Source organism: Somniosus microcephalus, chromosome 7 (assembly GCF_052327205.1).
Source record: "Somniosus microcephalus isolate GS21.2 chromosome 7, FLI_Smic_1.0, whole genome shotgun sequence".
Taxonomy (NCBI): Eukaryota; Metazoa; Chordata; class Chondrichthyes; order Squaliformes; family Somniosidae; genus Somniosus; species Somniosus microcephalus.
The window spans coordinates 96,758,002-96,780,028 of record NC_140993.1 but is presented as its reverse complement, the minus strand read 5'-3'; the positions used below and the strand labels follow the sequence as shown (position 1 = coordinate 96,780,028).

The 22,027-nt window shown below is 42.0% G+C and overlaps 1 protein-coding gene across 3 annotated transcripts in view; it reads left to right on the top strand.

Annotated features, from left to right (window-relative positions):
• LOC147114809 (uncharacterized) overlaps positions 1–8,385 on the top strand; it is a 158,476-nt gene extending 150,091 nt beyond the window's left edge. For 2 of the 3 annotated variants that reach the window (XM_085992767.1, XM_085992768.1), the window contains exons 20-24: positions 1,424–1,537; positions 2,080–2,137; positions 2,816–2,912; positions 4,970–5,138; positions 6,883–8,385. In XM_085992767.1, coding sequence (XP_085848893.1) covers positions 1,424–1,537; positions 2,080–2,137; positions 2,816–2,912; positions 4,970–5,138; positions 6,883–6,960 — 516 coding nt within the window. In that variant the 3' untranslated portion in view covers positions 6,961–8,385. The remainder of the gene's footprint in view (positions 1–1,423; positions 1,538–2,079; positions 2,138–2,815; positions 2,913–4,969; positions 5,139–6,882) is intronic. The other variant, XM_085992769.1, reaches the window with a different exon arrangement.
• The last annotated feature ends 13,642 nt before the right edge of the window (positions 8,386–22,027 follow it).

The window sequence follows — 22,027 nt, the reverse complement described above, 5'->3', positions numbered from 1 at the left end:
ATGTCAGGCATAACTGCAACCACTGCAGGGTTTTTCCATTGACCTCAGCTTTGCTTAAGGCGTCTTGATGCCATACTTGGTTGACCTTTTTTAGAAAGTTCAACTCTACTGCTGGAAAGGTGAGCCCACCCCCCAATGGAGCAGCAGTGTGCTGCTCTGATATTCCTAGCCTCCTGTGGGGCGGATGCCAAGGAGGGCTGTAAATGGCATAGGTTCCTGTCTCTTTTTATGTAAATGAGCCCTTGCCCCCAAGGATACCATAACTTCTATTTCCTGTATATTGTCTGAATTACTTATGAATACCAGATCAAGATGAGCACTGCCTCTAGTGCAGAGATGAACTTGATCATGAAGCAGTCATGCTTTACATCAACCAACCCTGACTCTATAAACCACTTCCAGCTTCCGTATTTATATTTGATTGATTGAAGTTATCAATTAAAATAACTTTCCTTTACTTCCCATCACTTCATAGAGCAAGCTGTCTTCTTCCTTATGGTAATCTGGTTAACCTGTAGCATAACCCTAGGGTTTAGGTTGAATTTTTTCACATAGAGATGTGTAACCAGAGTAGTTCATTGTGTGTAACTTGCCACCTTCTATAGGATCAGCTTCTTTTACCACCCATGTGTCCTGATATATAGGGCTACACTGCCTTCTTTTCTGTCCACTCTGTTTATATGCCTGTATGTTATATTCATTACTATCATCTAGAGTTAGCCAAGATATTCCCACTATGTTGTAGTTCCCTACAGCCACAATAGCCTCCAGTTCCTACATCTTATTTCTAATGTATTTTTGTACTATTTGTTCTTGACTAGACCAGTATGGCAGCAGTTATTACCTACCCCTAATTGCTCTGAGGACAACCACATAGCATGGGACTGGAGTAGCATGTAGGTCAGACCAGATAGGGGTGGCAGGTTCTCTTCCCTGAAGGGCATTAACGATTATTTGGATTTTTATGATAAAACCAGAAGCTTTCATGGTCATGTGTATTCTGGTAACAAACCACACATTAACAGATTTATTCAATTCAGTTTCGCAACTTGTCATGATGGGATTTAATTTGTGTAAATACATCTTGATTCTTGATGTAGACTTAGAACATTTCATGGCCCCGAGTGTCTGCCTTTTCTTGGTCTCTGGTTCCTATATACAGTTTCTATGCCCAAGCACACCTTGACTATCTTCTACCCTATGATCAGTTTCCTCTGAGAGCTAGCTTCCTCACAGCCTCCAACTTAAGTATACTTCACTCAGCTAGTCCCCTTTTAATCTTGCTTCTCTCATTGACCCTTTTTGATTTAACTTTGTATATTTTCACCTTGTGTACTTTGCTAATAGTCATATCCAGATAATAGAAACTGCTTGCTTTATACAATTATGCAAACATTATTTTAAATACATTTGATTACAACAGGCTTGTACATTCATGAGTAACTGCCATACAAAGGGTTTGCATGCACATCATCCCCGGGACTGTTTCTATCACCTCAGAGACTGGAGTGTGGAACGGATGCAGCAACTATTAAATGTGAGTCGTATCTAATCTCTTGATGTTCTACTCTGCCTAGAGTACTGTTAATGCATTTCAAATAATTTAACAAGAGGGAGCATTATCGTAGAGTGAGGACTTTCAATACAGAGTACTCCTTGATTTCTCTTCCCCCCCCCCCCGCTCCCCAAAGACTAACATTAGGTATGGTGGATAACTTTTAGAAAACCCCTAACTGGTAGGAGCAGTAATTGGCTCATAATGAATCATACCAACCCAGCTGCTGATCTAGGAAGTTCCCTGTGGAGCCTCAAGCAGACAGGCTTCGTCACTGAGTCAGTAGATTGTCAGAACTCCACATCGAGCCTTCAAGTGGAGGATTTGTATATGGGGAGAGAAGGTTTCTCATAGGACAACATTTATGAGTATGTCAACACAGTTTTTTAAATAAACTAGCCAATTTTATAGTTAAAGCTGTCCCTTCTACAGTCATATTATTCTTGAGTCATATACTTTATTGAATACCAAAACAATTGGCTTTTTTAGCACTTTCTTAACGTGTGTGATTTCCTTTCATACAGATGGAGGGTATTTCCTTGACTGCCTTTGTAACAGATAACAGTCTAGGACAGGTGGAAGGTAATAACTATTGGCTTTTAATAATGGGGGTGGTATACTGCATAAGAATATAATTTGTATGCACCCTTAAGTTTCTGTGTCCTTTGACAGTAAGAGCAGCTCACCCATGGTGCTGCTCACATGTAGTTTAGCTTAGAGTATCTGATGTTTTATATACATACTATAGACAAGATGCTGCATGCTAAACTATACATTTGACAGAAGTGAACAGTTTTCAATTTAAAACATTGCTCCCAACCCCAATAATGGCTCTGCATGATTTTGTTTTACTACAGAACTAATGAAGTGTACGGAAAAAGGAAAAATCACTTTTTAATTTTTGTGAAATTATATGTTCATATTCAGCAGATCGTGACCCAGCAACACAGATATTCTTGCCCTAAAGGCAGTACAGTGATACTGTGATACCAATATTTTCATTTGTAACAGAGAAACTTTTTTTGGACATAGGTCATTTTGTGATCATCTGGATTTACATATAAATGATGACTCAATACTTGGCTTCTTCATATAAATCCATAATACAGAATTACCTTTTTGTGCATGAAATTAAGAAAAACCTTATTTGCATTTATGCTGCATCCAATGGGGCAATAAAATTTAATCCAGCTTTTTCTGTAAATATTAGTAGTGGATTGCAAAACTTTGTTCTCCATGATAAACACTGTGCTTCTTTAGGTAAATGTAAGGTTATGGAGCAGAAAGAAACCTCACATGGTCTGAAGGATGAGCAGTGTGGACACACTTCAGTTAAAGGCTACTCGGGCTTCTGCGAGTAAGTGAAATGATAATCTTAGTTGACATTTCTCTGAACTTGAGTATGCTAAAGATAGTGTTTTCTGAGGCAACTATGGTGCCTCCTACTTATTGAAAATAGTACTTAAAAGCTTAACATTAGTCCATATTTGGAAATCGTCAAGTCAGTTCCAAAGGTGATGGTATAGGCTTTTTATCTCTATGCATTATGCTTAATCTTGTATCAAAGTGGCTTACACAGGAGACTGACTTCTGCATTCCCCCATTATTTCCTGTATAGTTGTGCCCTGCTTATTGTAATAAACTGTGGGGAAAGACCTCAACAATTTGCGCAAACAAGGTCCCTCAGCAATTGGATAACTGACCAGAAAATCTATTTTAGTGCTGTTGGCAAAAGGATAAATGTTGGCCAGGTAACCGGAAGAAGTAGTGCTGCGAGATCTTTTATGTCCATCTGAGAAGGCAGATGAGGGTTCAGTCCTGCACTGAAGTGTCAACCTAGATTATGTGCTCATCTCTGGAGTAGCCTTGAACCCAAGGCCTTCTGATTCAGAGACAAGAAAGCTACCACTGAGTCATGGCTGACACCTATTGATTTTTAAGTACCCAGGTTTGAGTGTCATTGAAAGTTATGAGGTTCATCTCTGTGCCGCGTTATGAGGTTCATCTCTCTATGCCTCATTATGAAGCTTGAAGTTGAATTTTGATAGTGCTGACTAATATTCTCACCACGCTTATGAGCACTCAATCCAACAGCTGCTTTTCTAATTCACTTCCTGTGTGCCCCAGGTCTCCACCATTGGTCCCCTCCAATTTTTCATTTACATGCAACCGCTCAGCAACATTATTCACAAGCATGAGGTCAGCTTCTGCCTGTATACTGGTAACCAATGTTCCCCTAATATCTTTTGGGGGTGCATGGTCCCTTTAACGGGCTACGCGGCCCATTCAAAATTTTGCGCATGCTCAAAATTTCCCATTGGAAAAGCTGATCCCAGGCTGCACGGGACTGACAGACAGCTGCGTGGCTGCCCAGATTAGCGGGAACATTGCTGGTAACACCCAACACTATCTCTCCACCAACAACATGAAGTCCAAGGCTGTTTCTGTACTGTCCAACTCCATGTCTAACATAACCCTGGGGTGTGCCATTTTGTTAACAAGCTGAAGCCATCCTTTTTGCCACCTGCCAACATTAACTTTCCAAGCTGGCTGCTCAGGTTAAACCTCGTGGTGTGCAACCACAATGCTCTTTTTTCCCCTACTACCGCTGCTGCTGAAATCCTAATCATCTTGAGGATTGAGTTCTTTAATGCCCTCTTTACTGTGCTCAACTATCCACAAACCTTAGGTAATACAAAGCAATACAGCATGATTCCTGTCCTTGCAAAGCAGCACTGACTCCCCATACCCCAGCAAATCAATTATAGGGTCTCCTTCCTCACTTTTTAAAACCCTTCAAGGCTTCACTTCATCACATCAGAATGTTACTTTCCAGCCATATGCCCCAGTTACAGCCTCCACCCTTCTAACTCTGGATTACAGCTTTTCCCTACTCATCAAAGGTTTATCCTTCATTCATTATATCCTTTTATTTTGGAATACTTTTCCAAAGTTAGTTCATCTAGCCCCCTCTTGTCTCATCTTCAAAAGACACTTGAAAACCAATTTCTTCAACCATTCCTTTGGTTTCCTCCTTAATCCCTCCTGTCCTGTTCAGTATCTACCTCTCACCTTGTAAAGCACTGAGATGTTTATGTTGCTGCTGTTATCATAGCTATTTTCTCAAAATATCCTGCTTAAAAAAATTTAAACTATTCTTGCAATTAGTTTTAACTTATAAATGCTTGCATTTTATTTTTAATGAACAGTATGTACTCTCTTAAACTGATACCTAACCAAAATAAGACTGGCCAAGTTTTTCATTGTAGTTGTCATGGGACATTTTTATTTCAACAAAGTATTGCTATTCAAATTTGACAGTTTAAAACTGCATGCAGGGGAAAAATATAAAGACTTATTAATAAAAGTGTCCAAAGACTTTTATTTGACACAGCTCTCTCATCGTCATTACAGAATCCATTTTAAACAGTATTTGGTGGAACTCATTAATAAAAATTCTTTGGACCCAGCTGTACTATACAGCAAGGAGGAAATGTTAATGGAATTACAACGCTGGGGTGTCGCTATCCCTAACCAGCATGTCAATGAACTAGAAGAACAATTTATGCAAAGACTAAGAAAAGTAAGTTATCAAAAATCTCAAAGAAAATTAACTCCTGTGTACAATTAAATGCATTATTAGCTATCAATACATTAACTATTAATACATTGCATACCCAAAATTGAATCAGCCAATTCACCTCCGGAACTTGAGTTCAAATCCAGCCCGGACAGATGGGATAAAAGCCCTATGAGAAATGCATTTGAGCATTCTCAGCCCATTTCCAAGTTGGCATGGGTGTACATCCCAAAACTGTCCCTCTTTTGCAAATGTCACTGACCTAAGGATTGTTGGTGTGAGAAATGGAATAGGTGTCATCATGTAGGGAGGGGATGCTCTTCTGAGGTTCAGGCTGAGTCACATCATTGGGAAAGTGCAGCGTGAGCTTTACTCTGCATCCAGCTATGCGATACCTGAATCAGCAAGTGATCCTCTCTCCAGCATCACCTTGATGAGCACAAAATTTTTTTTTTAAACTTTTCAAGACCTCTTTTTAACTGTGAGGAGCATACATTTGGAAAATTGGCCCTGCTCTGTATTAATTTCAAACAATGACACAAGGACCTCGCATTTCCTCGTGGCCAGCAACATACTTGGGGCAGAAGTTGACTAGCAGGTCCGGTAATGCTGGGTCCCCGCTGCAAAGATCATAACTAGGGATTTCTCCCAGCGGGCATGCGGAAGTTGCATGGAGATCTGGCGTGTTCGACGAAGGGTGGATAGCATCACCTGCCAGATTTCCTGCTGTTCACACTTCCTATGCACCTGACATGCTATATGCTGGCAAAATACAGTACCTGTGAACAATAGAAGCGGGGTTTAAGGCCTGGGACTTAGTCTGGAGAATTTCTGCAGTTTTAATACAGATGCATTGAAATCAATCCTCTGCTAAAGAGGACCAATTCTAAGATACCAGACCTTTGTTGCCAGTCCCGTCGGCATTGTACTGATATTGACTTCCCAGGAGCATATTTTATTCTGCTGCCGTCTAGTGGGTGCCCAAGATACACCCATACTGGCATGAGGACCTGTTTTATTCAAACTTCCTGAGCCCAGAAACTCCAACCGGGTCAGGATCTCTCCACATCGGCAGATTGCAAGTTATCAGGTCCAAAGTCTCTCATTGAGCAGCACAGGTTGTGGGAATTAGTCCACAGTACAAAATAGATTAAATCTCCAAGGATCACTCTTACTTAACTAGCCTTGGTTGGATGACCTTCCTCTCTTAATGGGGCTACATGATGGGAAGCAGCAGTGTTGAGATATTCTTACCAAGGAGAAACTGATAAAGATAAGCTTATGCTGCTTGACTTGCACCTACCAGTTGAATGACAGTAGCTGTAGATATAGACCCCAGACAATGCATTTTATTTTTTTAAACTTCACTCAAGTTAGTAGAGGGTGAAACATTACTCTTATTTACATCCATTCTTTTGTCATTTCAAATTAAAATTTACCAATTTAAATGTTCATCCAGTGGCATTAAATTCACTGAGTCAAATTAAATGTGAGGTAGACATAAACTGCACATCTTAAGACCAAAAATAGAGTGAATTGTAATAACTAGCCATCTTCTGTGAATTCTGTTGAATTTGGTTGCAGTTTAAATGAATCTCTCTCGATGGAGGTACATGCTTAAATGAGTCTTGGGTCATCTCTAAAAAATATTTTGTTTTGAGTTCTTGGGTGTCAGAGGAGGACATTTTGTTCAGAGGTAAACCTTCCATGTGAAACTAACATATGTTATCTGGTTTATTTTTAACAGAAAATAATGAATGAACTAAAGCTGGACCATCAACAAACTGTTTCCAACAATAGTTTAGGATCATTTGCTTCCATCTGACAGATGCTTAATGAGAAGTAGAAGTATTCCATGTAGAATGAAAGAGAGAAAGACTTGCATTTATATAGCGCCTTTCACGACCACTGGACGTCCCAAAGCGCTTTACAGTCAATGAAGTGTAGTCACTTTTGTAATGTAGCAAACTGTGTAGGCACAGCCATAGAGACTTTAAACTTAATGTGAAAGTGCTTTATTTCAAGATTCACTCTTGTTAAGACTACATTTATTTTTATTTGCTTTATTCACCACTTGTCAATTATGTTTAAGCACTAGTTGATCTCCTGTGGCATTGCTCAGAGACAAATGTTTCATTCCCAGTTTCTTTATCTAAGGTAGGAGAATGGAGTAGCCAGTTTGGACCTGGCACCACTTTGGGGCTGAGTGTATGAGAGAGGGAAGGTAAGAAGAGGAGATTGGGATTTGACACGCAGCTGGCCTGACGGTGTGTGGCATAGCAATGACCTGCATCTGAAGGGATCTCAGAAGCAGGAGCAGAACCTGCATGTGTGCCCGATGAAGTGTGTAATAGCATCAGGGGAATGTCAGTGCTGTGGTTGGCTCCTGGGATGTATTTTTCAGAACACTATAATGGTGCCCATCTGAAGCAGGGAAGCTCAGGGAATACAAAACTCAAGCACAACCCTCAGAAAAACTTTTTCCACATATTTTTAAGAAACAGAAATTTAATATTTTTCACAATTTAATTTTTAAATGTTAAATGTAATTTTTAGAGGTATGTTTAAAAGAAAAAATCAGCCATTTGATTGGCTGCATTGTAGTAAATAGCCATGAGAATAATTTTACAGATAGGGCAGAAATTACAATGCTCCACTGCCAGCACAGAACCTCACCATACATGTGCTTGGGTTGGAGATGGGGCTCAATTCTGCACCCGACGATCATGCTTAGTGAAGCCCCTTAGCAACAATTGAACTTCAGTTTCTGTTCTTTTACTTTATAAATTTAACATGGGGGGATTTGAGCCAATTTGAGGATTGACATGTGTCCTACTTATAAGTCTGACAGCTGGCATGTGGCCATAGAGCATGGGAAAATTTCTAACATGCCTGTAGGACACAAATCAATTCTGATTGATTCAAAGCTCCTACGTAAAATTTATATGCAGTAGAATTAAGGAAATAACTATTGTTAAAATTGCTGTGATCCCACACTGGAATACATATATATATCTCCAGTGAAACCTTTGCAGTTAAGTAAACAACTCACTGCTTGAGTGATTTTGCACATTGTTCCCATTTAATTTATATTTCTTTTAATTAGTTTGTCCTTGAAAAATATTTCTCAATCCAATATAGCTTTTATATTTTTGAATTTTGGAAGTTGCTTGTGTTCCACTATAGAAGACTAATCTTGTGATCACAACCCCTGATTATGTTTAAAGCAAATAAAATGTTCAGTATTTTCTCCCCAGTGTGTTAATTACTCTACTGCAAAGCTGTCCAAAATACAGACTGTAGGTTATATTCAGCCTGTAAAATCTAGGCAACTTTGTTTTATTTACATTTATATTTCTTACTCATTAGTTTATCTTGTTTGAATTTTATGGATGGGGCTGGGGGGTTTCTAAAGTTAAAGACCAAGATCGGTTAATAGCCACAGCTTCAGACAGATGCAGTTTAAAAGTTTCTATGCGGACGGACCATGATGACAAAAAGCAGAGACGCTCCTGCTGTGCTAGCAATCCAGAGAAAAGACATTTCCTCGATAGCAAAATACTGCAGATGCTGGAAATCCGAAATAACAACAGAAATTGCTGGAAAAACTCAGCAGGTCAGGCAACATCCGTGGAGAGAAATTTGAGTTGACGTTTCGGGTCGAAACCCTTCTTCAAAACTGGAAAGAAAAGAAAATAGATCGAAGGCAGGGCTGCGATCGAACAAAAGAAGTAAAAGAGACAATAAAAGGTATTCGAAACCAGACGAGATGGTAATAGGCCGGTGGAGACAAAAGACAGCTGAGATTAGGTGTGAAGTGTACTGGCAGGATAGGAGACAGCTGCCAGGTGGGAGAGAGAAACAAAAGGAAAGGGGGGGGGGAAAGGAAGACCCAAAACAAAGGGGTGGAAAAAATAATAAGTAAAAAAGTAATAGGGGCCCGAGGTTATGATCTGAAATTGTTGAACTCGATATTGAGTCCGGAAGGCTGCAAAGTGCCTAATCGGAAGATGAGGTGCTCAATCAGTCTGGAATGGGTACAAAACGAAGAGGTGAAAGGACGGTATATGCCATTCAACCTGAAAACAAAACATTGAAATGCTAAATGTGAAGTGATTGAATTTTTCAACCCACATCCTATCTCTCTCATGTAAATCACAATTAATCTCAGCCACACTGACCAAGGTGAAGCTAAACAAAGGCCTAGAGCTTACATATTTATAAATACTGTGAACTCATCTCCTATTGGGACCACTAACAAGAGGGTGGGAGCATTGCAAATGGAATTTTCTGACTTGCAAATACATTGCAGTGCTTTTCCTTTTAAATAGCCAGAGGTACAAAGTTTAAAAGAATTGGAAAGTGGTTAACAAAATCCACATTTACAAAAAAGGGTCAAGTGTCATAGCTGGAAACTGCAGACAGCTCTCTTATCAGTTACAAGGTCACAGTGTAGATAATATGAGCAATGCCATTCAGCCTATGCTAGCTTATCCATCTGGATAAAAACCTACAGGTCCCTCTTGTAAAGAAAATCTTTGGAAGAATCTTGAGAATTAGTGGGTGAACAGTTGAAAAAGCATAACTTTTTATGAGGACACCTGAGCCAGAAACTTAAAGGCTTCCAATTGTATAGCAGCTTATCACAGTTCTCATGATTGCCCAAAGCAATCACATCCACTGAATTGCTTTGCATTACTGGCATTGTTACTTTGCGGATGAAATTACAAAGTCCTATACTGGAGGAGGGCAACAGGAGCTTTTTCCTGTGTTAGATCACTCTACAATTATATTAAGGCCTGGCACATCAGGTGAGGTTGTCCCCTCATTACAACACAAAACAAAACCAATTCTGGTCATTCAATAATGATTGATTTTCATCTGGGTGCTGGGAAAACCAAAAAACAGAGTTCCTAAACTATGGCCCTGATATTAATCTGAAGGTGGTTTCCAGGTTTGGGGGGGAGCCCGGGTGGTGGAATTGTGTGGGTGAAACCCAGAAGTCAAGTCAGCGCGTCGCAATGTGAGCGCAACTGAATTGAAGCAGTAAATTTTGACTTTGGGGTTTAGTGTTTCCAAGCTGCGCGGGGGATGTGATGCACTCCCACATGACACAATCTCCGCTCTAACGGAACAATGTACAAGTGAAAATTGAAGCAGCCAAGAGGTGTTTATGATGGATGCTGCACATAGAGCAAGGCCAGCATCCAGATTTAGTTATGCATCACTGGAATTACTGCTGGGCACAGTCAGGAGGAGGAGGGATATGCTTTCACCAGGAAGGCGTGGTTGGAGGTAGCTGAGGAGGTGAGCAGCAGGAGCATTGTGCCCTGGTCTTGGATGCAGTGCAGGAAGCAATTTAATGGCCTAACCAGGTCAGGAAAAGTGAGTACATTTGCTGAGTAACCTACATCATGTGGTTTAAGCCCCTCACCCACCTACCTTTCACTCTGTCTTGCCAAGCGTACTCCATCACCTCACTCTTCACACCCACTCAACTTACAGCAGTACCCAGCCTTCACTTTCTATGCACTTCATCACTTCCCCATTTATCTAGCCACCATTGACACTCTAGTCCTTATGCAATGTGATGCATCTGTCCCATAAACTCCCTCATCAAATGCACTGCCTCCATGAGATGAATACCTGACCTTCACTCAATCACACGTTTGTTTTTTCACCCCTTGTAGAAGAGAGCACAAAACGCAAGGCAGAGGGAGAGCACTGGATGCGGGCCACCACTAACAGTCCAGCTAATAGATGCAGAGAAGGATTTCCTGGATGTAAGTGGCACATCTGCATCCCTCTCAGTTGGAGATGGAGACAGGGAGCTCGCAGATAACTGGTGACAGAAATACAAGTATCTCTGACACATAGATGCTGACTCTATTTCATCAATGTCTGAACAATGAGAAGATTGAGTATGCTGTTTGATAAGATTCTGACTTTGCCACGACTATCCCATTGTCTTCCAGGGCCTTCACACGTATAGTGAGGCGAATCTGACTGCCTGCTCATTCTGGCTATTGTCATCACGGGAAATATACCTAACTCCCAGCCCAGACAAACAATCCATCGATTACCTGCCTTAAGCATTTATGTGCAGTGGAGTGCAAGACGCCCGATAGGCTCTACGAGAGCACCCTGGAAGGAACCAGAGTAAAAAAATTAAGGGCCATGGTGACTTTCACAGCCACTGGTAATGCGAGTCTGCCATATCCAGCAGGTAGCAGTTGTTCTTCTAGGAGGCTGCAGATGTCTGCAACCACCTGATGTGACAACCTCAGCCTGCAGAAGAACTGCTCTTCCGAGAGGTCAAGGAAGCTGAGCCTCTGTATGTAAACTGTTACTTGGGTGGTGCCTCCTGTGAACATGCTGATCCCACCATAGCACGTCATCGCTGCCATGGATGGTGATGGTCTTCCACTTCTGATGTCCTGTCAAACACATCAAACTTTTTTTTAAATTCGTTTTTATGGGATATGGGTGTCGCTGGCAACGCCAGCATTTATTGCCCATCCCTAATTGCCCTTGAGAAGGTGGTGGTGAGCTGCCTTCTTGAACCGCTGCAGTCCGTGTGGGGAAGGTACTCCCACAGTGCTGTTAGGGAGGGAGTTCCAGGATTTTGATGCAGCAACGATGAAGGATTGGCGATATATTTCTAAGTCAGGATGGTGTGTGACTTGGAGGGGAACTTGGATGTGATGGTGTTCTCATGTGCCTGCTGCCCTTGTCCTTCTAGTTGGAAGAGGTCACAGATTTGGGAGATGCTGCTGAAGAAGCCTTGACGAGTTGCTGCAGTGCATCTTGTAGATGGTACACACTGCAGCCACGATATGCCGGTGGTAGAGGGAGTGAATGTTTAAGGTGGTGGATGGGGTGCCAATCAAACGCGCTGCTTTGTCCTGGATGGTGTCAAGCTTCTTGAGTGTTGTTGGAGCTGCACTCATACAGGCAACTGGAGAGTATTCCATCACACTCCTTACTTATAGATGGTGGAAAGGCTTTGGGGAGTCAGGAAGTGAGACACTCGCCGCAGAATACCCAGCCTCTGACCTGCTCTTGTTGCCACAGTATTTATGTGGCTGGTCCAGTTAAGTTTCTGGTCAATGATGACCCCCAGGATGTTGATGGTGGGGGATTCGGCAATGGTAATGGCGTTGAATGTCAAGGGACAGCGGTTAGACTCTCACTTGTTGGAGATAGTCATTGTGTGGCGCGAATGTTACCTGCCACTTATCAGCCCAAGCCTGAATGTCGTCCAGGTCTTGTTGCATGCAGGCATGGCATGGACTGCTTCATTATCTGAGGAGTTGTGAATGGCGCTGAACACTGCAGTCATCAGCGAACATCCCCATTTCTGTCCTTATGTTGAAGGGAAGGTCATTGGTGAAGCAGCTGAAGATGGTTGACTGGACTGGGTGTGCCGGCAGCCGGTGCTGAGGTCGATGCGAGGTGGTCCATCCGGTTTCATTATTTTTATTGTTTTTCGTAGCGGTTAGTTACAACTGAGTGGCTTACTAGACCATTTCAGAGGGCGGTTAAGAGTCAAGTTGTGGGTCTGGAGTCACATATAGGCCAGACAGCAGATTTCTTTCCCTAAAGGACATTAAATCAAATCAAATCAACTTTTATTGTCATTGTTAGTGCACAAGTGCAGTACAATGAAATGTAGGCTTGCGGCTCCCGAGAGTGTACAATTTGGATTAGGACACTTAAACATTTCAACATACATTTGTACATATGTATTAGCATAAATATGACCATAATAAAGTGCATCGGCAGATGTGCAGGCTTTAGTGTTTATTTGTGGAGTTCAGTAGGATGACAGCCCTGGGAAAGAAGCTGTTCCTAAATCTGGTCGTATGGGTGCGAATGCATCTGTAGCGTCTTCCAGATGGTAGGAGGGTGAACAGACTGTGGCTGGGGTGGGTAGGGTCTTTGATGATGGTCCGTGCCCTCCGTAGGCAGCGTTTCTGATATATATGTTCTATGGTCGGTAGCCAGGTGCCGGTAATGCGTTGGGCAGTTTTGACTACCCGCTGCAGGGCTTTCCGGTCATGGGAGCTACAGCCGCCGTACCATACCGTGATACAGTTGTCAGGATGCTCTCTATAGTGCAGCGGTAGAAGTTAGAGAGGATCGGGGGTGACAGATTACATCCCTTCAGCCTCCAAGAAATATAGGCGCTGCTGGGCCTTCTTCACCAGAGAGGAGGTGTTGAGGGACCAGGAGAGGTCTTCCGTGATGTGGACTCCGAGGAACTTAAAGCTGGCCACCCTTTCCACCTCCGCCCCATTGATGTGGATGGGGGTGTAACTTCCGCCTTTGGACTTCCTGAAGTCCACGATTATTTCCTTTGTTTTCTTGGTGTTAAGGGCCAGGTTGTTGTTGGCGCACCACTTCACGAGATGCTGGACCTCCTCCCTGTAGGCTGACTCATCATTGTTGGTGATCTGGCCTACTACTGTGGTGTTATCTGCAAACTTGATGATGGTGTTGGAACCATTAACAGCCACACAGTCGTGGGTGAAGAGGGAGTAGAGGAGGGGGCTCAGCACACATCCTTGTGGGGCCCCCGTGTTCAGGGTCGGGGGGGGGGGGGGTGAGGTGTGGTTGCCTAATTTGACAGACTGGGGTCTGTTAGGAAGTCCAGGGTCCAGTTGCAGAGGGAAGTGTTCAGGCCAAGAGTTTGGTGGCCAGCTTATTGGGGACGATAGTGTTGAATGCTGAGCTGTAGTCTATAAACAACATTCTGATGTAGGTCTCCTTACCATCTAGGTGATTCAGTGCCGAGTGTAGAGCAGTAGTGATTGCATCCTCCGTTGATCTGTTTGCCCGATAGGCAAACTGGTGTTGGTCAAGGGAGGCAGGAACACTGGCTTTGATGTGGGCTAAGACCAGTCTCTCGAAACACTTCATTATGATGGGTTTTTACAACAATCCAATAGTTTCGGGACCTTAATTAGTGCAGTCACCATTACTGATACTAGCTTTTTATTCCAGAATTTAAATTCTCCATGGTAAGATTTGAACTTGCGTCTCTGGATCATTCGCCCAGGCCTCTGGATTACTAGCCCAGTGATATTACCACTACGTTATCGTTCCCTTGCCCCCCATCCTGGTATAAGTTTGAAAGCCTCCAAAGTTTAGAAAAAGCTGTATTCACACAAGAACTCTCTGCCAAACATTTTACCAGCTGTAATAAGTGAGTTTTTATTCAGATAGGGCAATGACAAGGTTAAATTCCCACCTGAACTGCGGCTCATCGCATTTCACTGGTCAGTTGCCTGAGCCGCGGTAAACCCATACTAGAGACGTTAAATTTAAAGTTGGTCATTCAATTCAAAAAAGACCTGATTAATGTCCAAGGTCATTAATTGCTGTGCTAAGTACCCACCCGACTGCACTAATTAAGGTCCCGACTTTGAGTAGTTTACTCGCAGGTATCCAAATGCGCCTCTGTTAATCCCCGGAAGTGGGCGCATTGGCTACCTCCGTGGCCTCGCGCCTCCCTATCTCGGTAACCTCCTCCAGCCCTACAACCCTCAGAGAAGTCTGCGTTCCTCCAATTCTGGCCTCTTGTGCATCCCAATTTCCTTCATCCCACTATTGGCCGTGCCTTCAGCTGTCTAGGTCCTAAGCTCTGGAATTCCCTCCCGAAACCTCTTTCCTCCTTTTAAGATGTTCCTCAAACCCTACCTATATGGCCAAGCTTTTGGTCACCTATCCTACTATCTCCTAATGGGCCTCAGTGTCAAATTTTGTCAGGTAACACTCCTGTGAAATAGTTTGGGATGTTCCACTACGTTAAAGGCGCTATATAAATGCAAGCAGTTATAGTTGTACTGGTCTGGGGTGAACAGGGTGGTGGTTAGCACAATTGGACAGGGGCACATGGGGTATCCTATTCCTCAAAAAGGTGTCATAGAAATCTACAGCACAGCAGGAGGCCATTCGGCCCATCTTGTCCGCGCCGGCCGACTGACAGCTATCCACCCGAATCCCACTTTCCAGCACTTGGTCCGTAGCTTTGTAGGTTGCAGCACTTCAAGTGCATATCCAAATACTTTTTAAATGTGATGAGGGTCTCTGCCTCTGCCACCATTTCAGGTAGTGAGTTCCAGACCCTCACCACCCTCTGGGTGAAAAAATTCTCAATTCCCCTCTAAACCTCCGAACAATTACTTTAAATCTATGTCCCCTGGTTATTGACCCTTCTGCTAAGGGAAATAGGTCCTTCCTATCCACTCTATCTAGGCCCCTCATAATTTTATACACCTCAATTAGGTCTCCCCTCAGCCTCTGTTCCAAAGAAAACCCCAGCCTATCCAATCTTTCCTCATAGCTAAAATTCCCCAGCCCAGGCAACATCCTCGTAAATCTCCTTTGTACCCGCTTGAGATAAAGAATAGATTTGCCTTCCAAAGCTAGGCTTTATTAACTTTAAAATCTGCAGCACATCTTCCCACATCCAGTCCCAACCAAAGCTGGAAAAGAACTGAATTTAAGGTGGCCACAACACATCATGTGATCATCAACTACCAATGAGATTACAACATATATCCCAAGGCAGTTAACAAACAACCAATCACAATACTTTTACTAAACAAGGAATAATCACCACATTCACCCCTCCTTTTAAAATATACTCCAACCTAAATAACCTTTACAATTTATAATTAATTATTTACAACTAAAACTATGCACAAGAATAAAACTGTTCACATGACACAATACTAAGTGAACAACAACAAATAGTAACATTGCACATAAGTATTAAGTATCTCTCAACTAAAACAATATACTATAATATTTCAACAATTTTAAAACATTACTATCAATTTAAAAGTCCATTTTCAATCGGTCGACCGGATATCTTGTTCGTGTCGACCTTCTTAACCTTGGTGAAATTCCTTGCCCTCCCACACCAGAAGGCACAGAAGTATCTTCAGCAGGAAGGCTATCCATATCCCGATTTTCAACGGTTTCCGGATTAGAAATCCCATCAGAAGGTAAACTGGGACGGTCTATCAAGGGCTGACTAATAGAAGTATAATTATCTGCAATCGGATTGGAAATATTCGTAGTATCTGTAACAGCATCCACATTATCTGAATCATGACTATTGTTAATATCCTCAGAAGAGGGCTGGCCCCCACAAGGAGCCAAGTCTTTCTTTCCCATCTTGGAATCGAATATGAGCATATTGGGAATTTGCCTCCAACAGCTCCACCTCCTCCACCAAAGGATCATATTTTGACAATCTAACATGGCGTCGAAGCAGCACAGGTCCCTGCATAGTAAGCCATGAAGGTACCGAATATCCCATAGTAGATCTCCGCGGATAGTTAAAGAGCCTTTCATGGGGGGTCACATTAGTAGCCGTTGAAAGCAATGATCTAATGGAATGCAGGGCATCAGGCAGTACCATTTCCCACTGTGTATTCTTAAGGTTCCGGGATGTCAAAGCCAACATAACTGCCTTCCAGATCACCCCATTGTATCGTTCGCACTGTCCATTACCCTGGGGATTATACGGGGTAGTTCTACTAGTAGAAATTCCCCGACTCTGAAGGTATTCCTTCAACTGGGAAGACATAAAAGAACTTCCCTGATCCGAATGGATATATGCAGGCATCCCAAAGATGACAAAAAGTTGAGTCAGACATTTAATAACTGTAGCAGCTGATACATCTGCACAAGGAAAAGCAAAAGGGAACCTTGAAAACTCATCCACAACAGTAAATATATATCGGTTTTGAGTAGTTGAAGGAAGAGGCCCCTTAAAATCGACACTCAAACGTTCAAAAGGAGAAGTAGCCTGTATAAGATGAGCTCGTTGAGGCTTAAAGAAATTCGGTTTACACCGAGCACAGATAGAACATGATGAAGTCATCCGCTTGACGTCTTCAACTGAAAAAGGCAAGTTCTTACTACGTACAAAGTGTATCATCCTCGTAACCCCAGAATGACATAAGGCATTGTGAAGATTAATAAGCGTATCTCCGTGAATCACAGAACAATAAGCCCTCGACAGTGCATCAGCAGCAACATTATCCTTCCCCGGACGATAAACTATGTCAAAATGGTAACATGCCAACTCAATCCTCCATCTCATTATTTTATCATTTTTGATCTTTCCAAAATGTTTAACATCAAACATAAAGGACACAGATTTTTGATCAGTTACCAACGTGAAATGTCGCCCCGATAAATAATGTCTCCATTTACGCAATGCTTCTACTATTGCGTATGCCTCTTTATTGAAGAATGTCTTTTTTCACTATTGTTCAAAGTACGTGAGAAAAAGGCCACAGGTCTTCCATTTTGGTTCAGAGTAGCCCCAATTGCAAAATCTGAAGCATCCGTCTCGATCACAAAGGAAACCTGCTCATCAATAGAATGCACAACTGCTCCTAAAATATCCTTTTTAAAATTCTCAAAACATGTCCTGGCCTCCCATGATAGAGGATATGTCGTAACCCGAATAAGAGGCCGGATCTTCCGTGAAAAATTTGCAATCCACTTAGAATAATAAGAAAACAGTCCAACAACTCGTTGCAAAGCCTTAGAATTAGTAGGACAAGGTAAATCAATCAATGGTCGCAGACGTTCTGGATCTGGTTTAATCTTGTTTCCCGAGATAATATACCCCAATAGATTTACCTCAGTAGTCGAAAAGATACATTTCTCTTTATTAAAAGTTAAACCAACTTTTTCCGCAGCTTGAAGGAATCTTTTTAAATTAGAATCATGCTCCACCCTTGATTTGCCACACACTGTGATGTCATCTAAGTATGAAAAGGTGTCAGAGAGGGAGTTATCACTTATAAAAGCATCCATTGCCCGTTGAAAACAAGCAACACCATTAGTAACACCAAATGGTATTCGGCAAAACTGATACAGCTTTCCACCAGCCTCAAAGGCCGTATATGGTTGATCCTTCTTAACAATAGGAATCTGATGATAAGCACTCTTTAAATCAATAGTGCTAAAAACCTTATACTGAGATACTTTGTTGATAAGCTCATCAATCTTAGGCAAAGGGTACGCATCTAATTGAATATACCTATTAATAGTTTGGGAATAGTCTATCACCATTCGTTTCTTGTGTCTCTCGTTAGTCGTGACAACTACCTGTGCTCGCCAAGGCGAACAACTAGGTTCAATGATTCCTTCCAATAAGAGACGTTGAACTTCAGAATTAATAAATTCTCTATCCTGACTACTATATCTTCTTGACTTGGTAGCAATTGGCTTACAATCCGACATCAAATTGGAAAAAGTGATAATGGAGAAATAGATAAAGAGGTTAATCCACAAATAGATAAAGCTGGCTTAGTCCCTCCAAATGAAAGACTAAGAGACTCGTGTAACTGAAGCACATCATGTCCAATCAAAATATCCGCACAGAGATTAGGCAAAACAGATAGGCGTATATCAGTATACGTATTACCTAGAAGAATCATTTTCACAAAGCAACAACCAGCTATTTGTGAAGTAAGGGTCGTCTGAGCCATACACACGTGATACGTAACAGGCGAAATTTTCAAATGCTTCTCCTTCGCAAACTGAAGACTTATAAAACTCTCAGTACTGCCCGTATCTATAAGGGCCTTCACTTCCAACCCATTAACTTGAGCCGTAACTATAGCTTTGTTTAGGCCATGAGCAAATGCAGCAGAAATTGATGCAATAAACGCCCTATCTAAAGGCTGAATAGTCACAGAGGAGGTAGTGGAGGAGGGCCCTCCCACACCAGGAGAGGAGGAGGTAATTGAACCTGATGATTTGCACACACGTGCATAATGACCTCTCTTGCCGCATTTACTACACACAGCCTCCCGAGCAGGACACTTCAGACGAGGATGCCGGATATTCCCACAAAAATAACACTTCTGAATCCTAGAGGCAACAGCCACCGAAGTAGAAACTGTTTCAGAATCTAGTAAACCACTCCCATTAAGTCCACATAATTCCTTTTCATCCAAAACTGCCAAAACCATAGTCGCAGGCCAATTAAAAAGAGCATAAGAATCCGAACTTCTCTGAGCCACATCCAATGTAGAAGCTTGCTCAAAAGCACTTTTAAGATCCAAAGTCTTATTTTCTAACAACCGCTGACAAATTGATCTAGACAGTAATCCATTAATAAAAGCATCCCGTACCGATTCTTCCTTATATTCTTCAGCCGTCACGGCCTTATAATTACAGTTAACACTAAGGCACCGAAGTGCTTGTAAATAAGTATCCAAAGATTCTCCCACCTGCTGCCTACGGGCAGATAGAAGGTGACGTGCAAATACCTCATTCTTTGGTTTAACAAAAATCTTTTCCAATGTAGAAATAGCCACTTCATAAGTTTTACAGTCCAAAATATATTTATATACATCCGGAGCAATGTAGTTGATCAGCATATTCAGCTTATTTAGAGACTCTTGATCCAACACGCCCAAAAAGTTTTTAAATGTACAATACCAATGTTTCCATTTATCATCCACTCCAGCAGAATTGGGGTCAGCCTTGAACCGTTCTGGTTGAAGATATCGCTCCATTCTAACATAAAGTTAATAAATTGAAATAAAGAATAGATTTGCCTTCCAAAGCTAGGCTTTATTAACTTTAAAATCTGCAGCACATCTTCCCACATCCAGTCCCAACCAAAGCTGGAAAAGAACTGAATTTAAGGTGGCCACAACACATCATGTGATCATCAACTACCAATGAGATTACAACATATATCCCAAGGCAGTTAACAAACAACCAATCACAATACTTTTACTAAACAAGGAATAATCACCACACCGCTCTAGTGCAATCCCATCCTTCCTGTAATGTGGTAACCAGAACTGCACGCAGCATGCTAGCTACGGCCTAACTAGTGTTTTATACAGTTCAAGCATAACCTCCCTGCTCTTATCTTCTATGCCTTGGCTAATAAAGGCAAGTACCCCGTATGCCTTCTTAACCACCTTATCTACCTGTCCTGCCACCTTCAGGAATCTGTGGACATGCACTCCAAGGTCCCTCTGATCTTCTGCACTTCTCAGTGTCCTACCATTTATGGTGTATTCCCTTGCCTTGTTAGCCCTCCCCAAATGTATTACCTCACACTTTTCCAGATTGAATTCCATTTGCCACTGTTCTGCCTACCTGACAAGTCCATCGATATCTTCCTGCAGAGTGCGGCCTCCTTCTTCTTCATCATCATCATCACCAACCACACGGCCAATTTTTGTATCATCTGCAAACTTCTTAATCATACTTCCTACATTCAAGTCCGAATCATTGATATATATACCACAAAAAGCAGAGGACGCAGTACTGAGCCCTGTGGAACCCCACTGGAAACAGCCTTCCAGTCACAAAAACACCCTTCGACCATTACCCTTTGTTTCCTGCCTCTGAGCCAATTTTGGATCCAACTTGCCACTTTGCCTTGGCTCCCATGGGCTTTTATTTTCGTGACCAGTCTGCCATGCGGGACCTTATCAAAAGCCTTGCTAAAATCTATATAGACTACATCAAACGCACTACCCTGAGAATTTTTTCTAATAATTTTCCCACCACCGAGGTTAGGCTGACTGGCCTGTAATTACTCGGTCTATCCCTTTCTCCCTTTTAAACAACGGTACCACATTCGCAGTCCTCCAGTACCACACCTGTAGCCAGTCTTTTTTACCACGTTGAAGTTCTGTCACAGTAAACAAATCTTGAAACAAATTTTTTTTTTTTAAATGTTTGCCTTTATAATTTTTCTCCTAGGTTGCTTGCACCAGTGCCACAAATGCTTAATGACCCCTGACCTAGAAAACTGAACCAGCAGCGTGGTGGGGTTGGAACAGTGGCCAGAAGTCCTGCCCTGATCCTGTAGGTGCAGGAAGAGGGAAATTCAGCCCTTTAGCTCTAACGATTCAAGGCTGCCATACCACCTCCCATATAAAAAGGAGGATGTTGAAAGTTGTTACAGGTATTTATCTCTGTATTGTTTCTATAACTATAAACCACTCTCCCAAGTCTTCCAGACTAGTGAAGATATGCCAGCAGTCCATCCTTGTGAATAGGAGCCTTTTAATAAGATTTGCATTAATATAGCACCTCATCATATTGAAACATAAAAGCACACCACAAATTATTTAATTCCAATGTAAAATATCAAATACTCCTGGTACTGCAGACCCATCCATAACAACTTAATATTGCAGAAGGAAACAAATGCCCTACTAACTTCTTCAAATGCCTGGCTGGTAGTGATCATATCTAGTTCTAACTACTTTTGTGGGAATTGTTACTCAGTTTGATTATAGCCTTCCTTAGCTACATCCTAATCTATGTCTTCCAGGAATACCAAAACCATCTCTAAAATGTGGGCTCCGCCTGCTAATCTGCTTTGGTACATCATGTTGCACTACATTCCATGCTTTACAACAGGTGAATATAAAATTCACAACAGCTGTCCAACAACACTCAGAAGTTGGGACCCCTACCATCCTTAATGTTCCCTTTCAAGCGCAGATGGTAGAAGGCTAAATTTGTGTGTGCAAGTTGACTGCGCTCAATCTATTCGGGCTACTGAGTTTCACAACTAAAGTGGGTGGTATTTTTAAAACCAACAAGCATGCTCAGGCAGAATATTGGGCATGAATTAGGTTGAAGAAAGGCAAAAGATCAATTTAGGAATCAGATTCCGAACTCAATGAGTGGGGCTGATTTTTATCGCCACTCAAAACAGAAATCTCCTTTATGCCCTGCAAACAGGTGCAGATGGAATTAGGGAGAAATCAGTAAAAGAAAATTTCTCAGTTCTTGCGAGTTTCAAAAAAACCTCTTACTATCAGAGTAAAATACAGTAGCAAGTGTTTCCATATGGGATGTACTTGGAACAAATG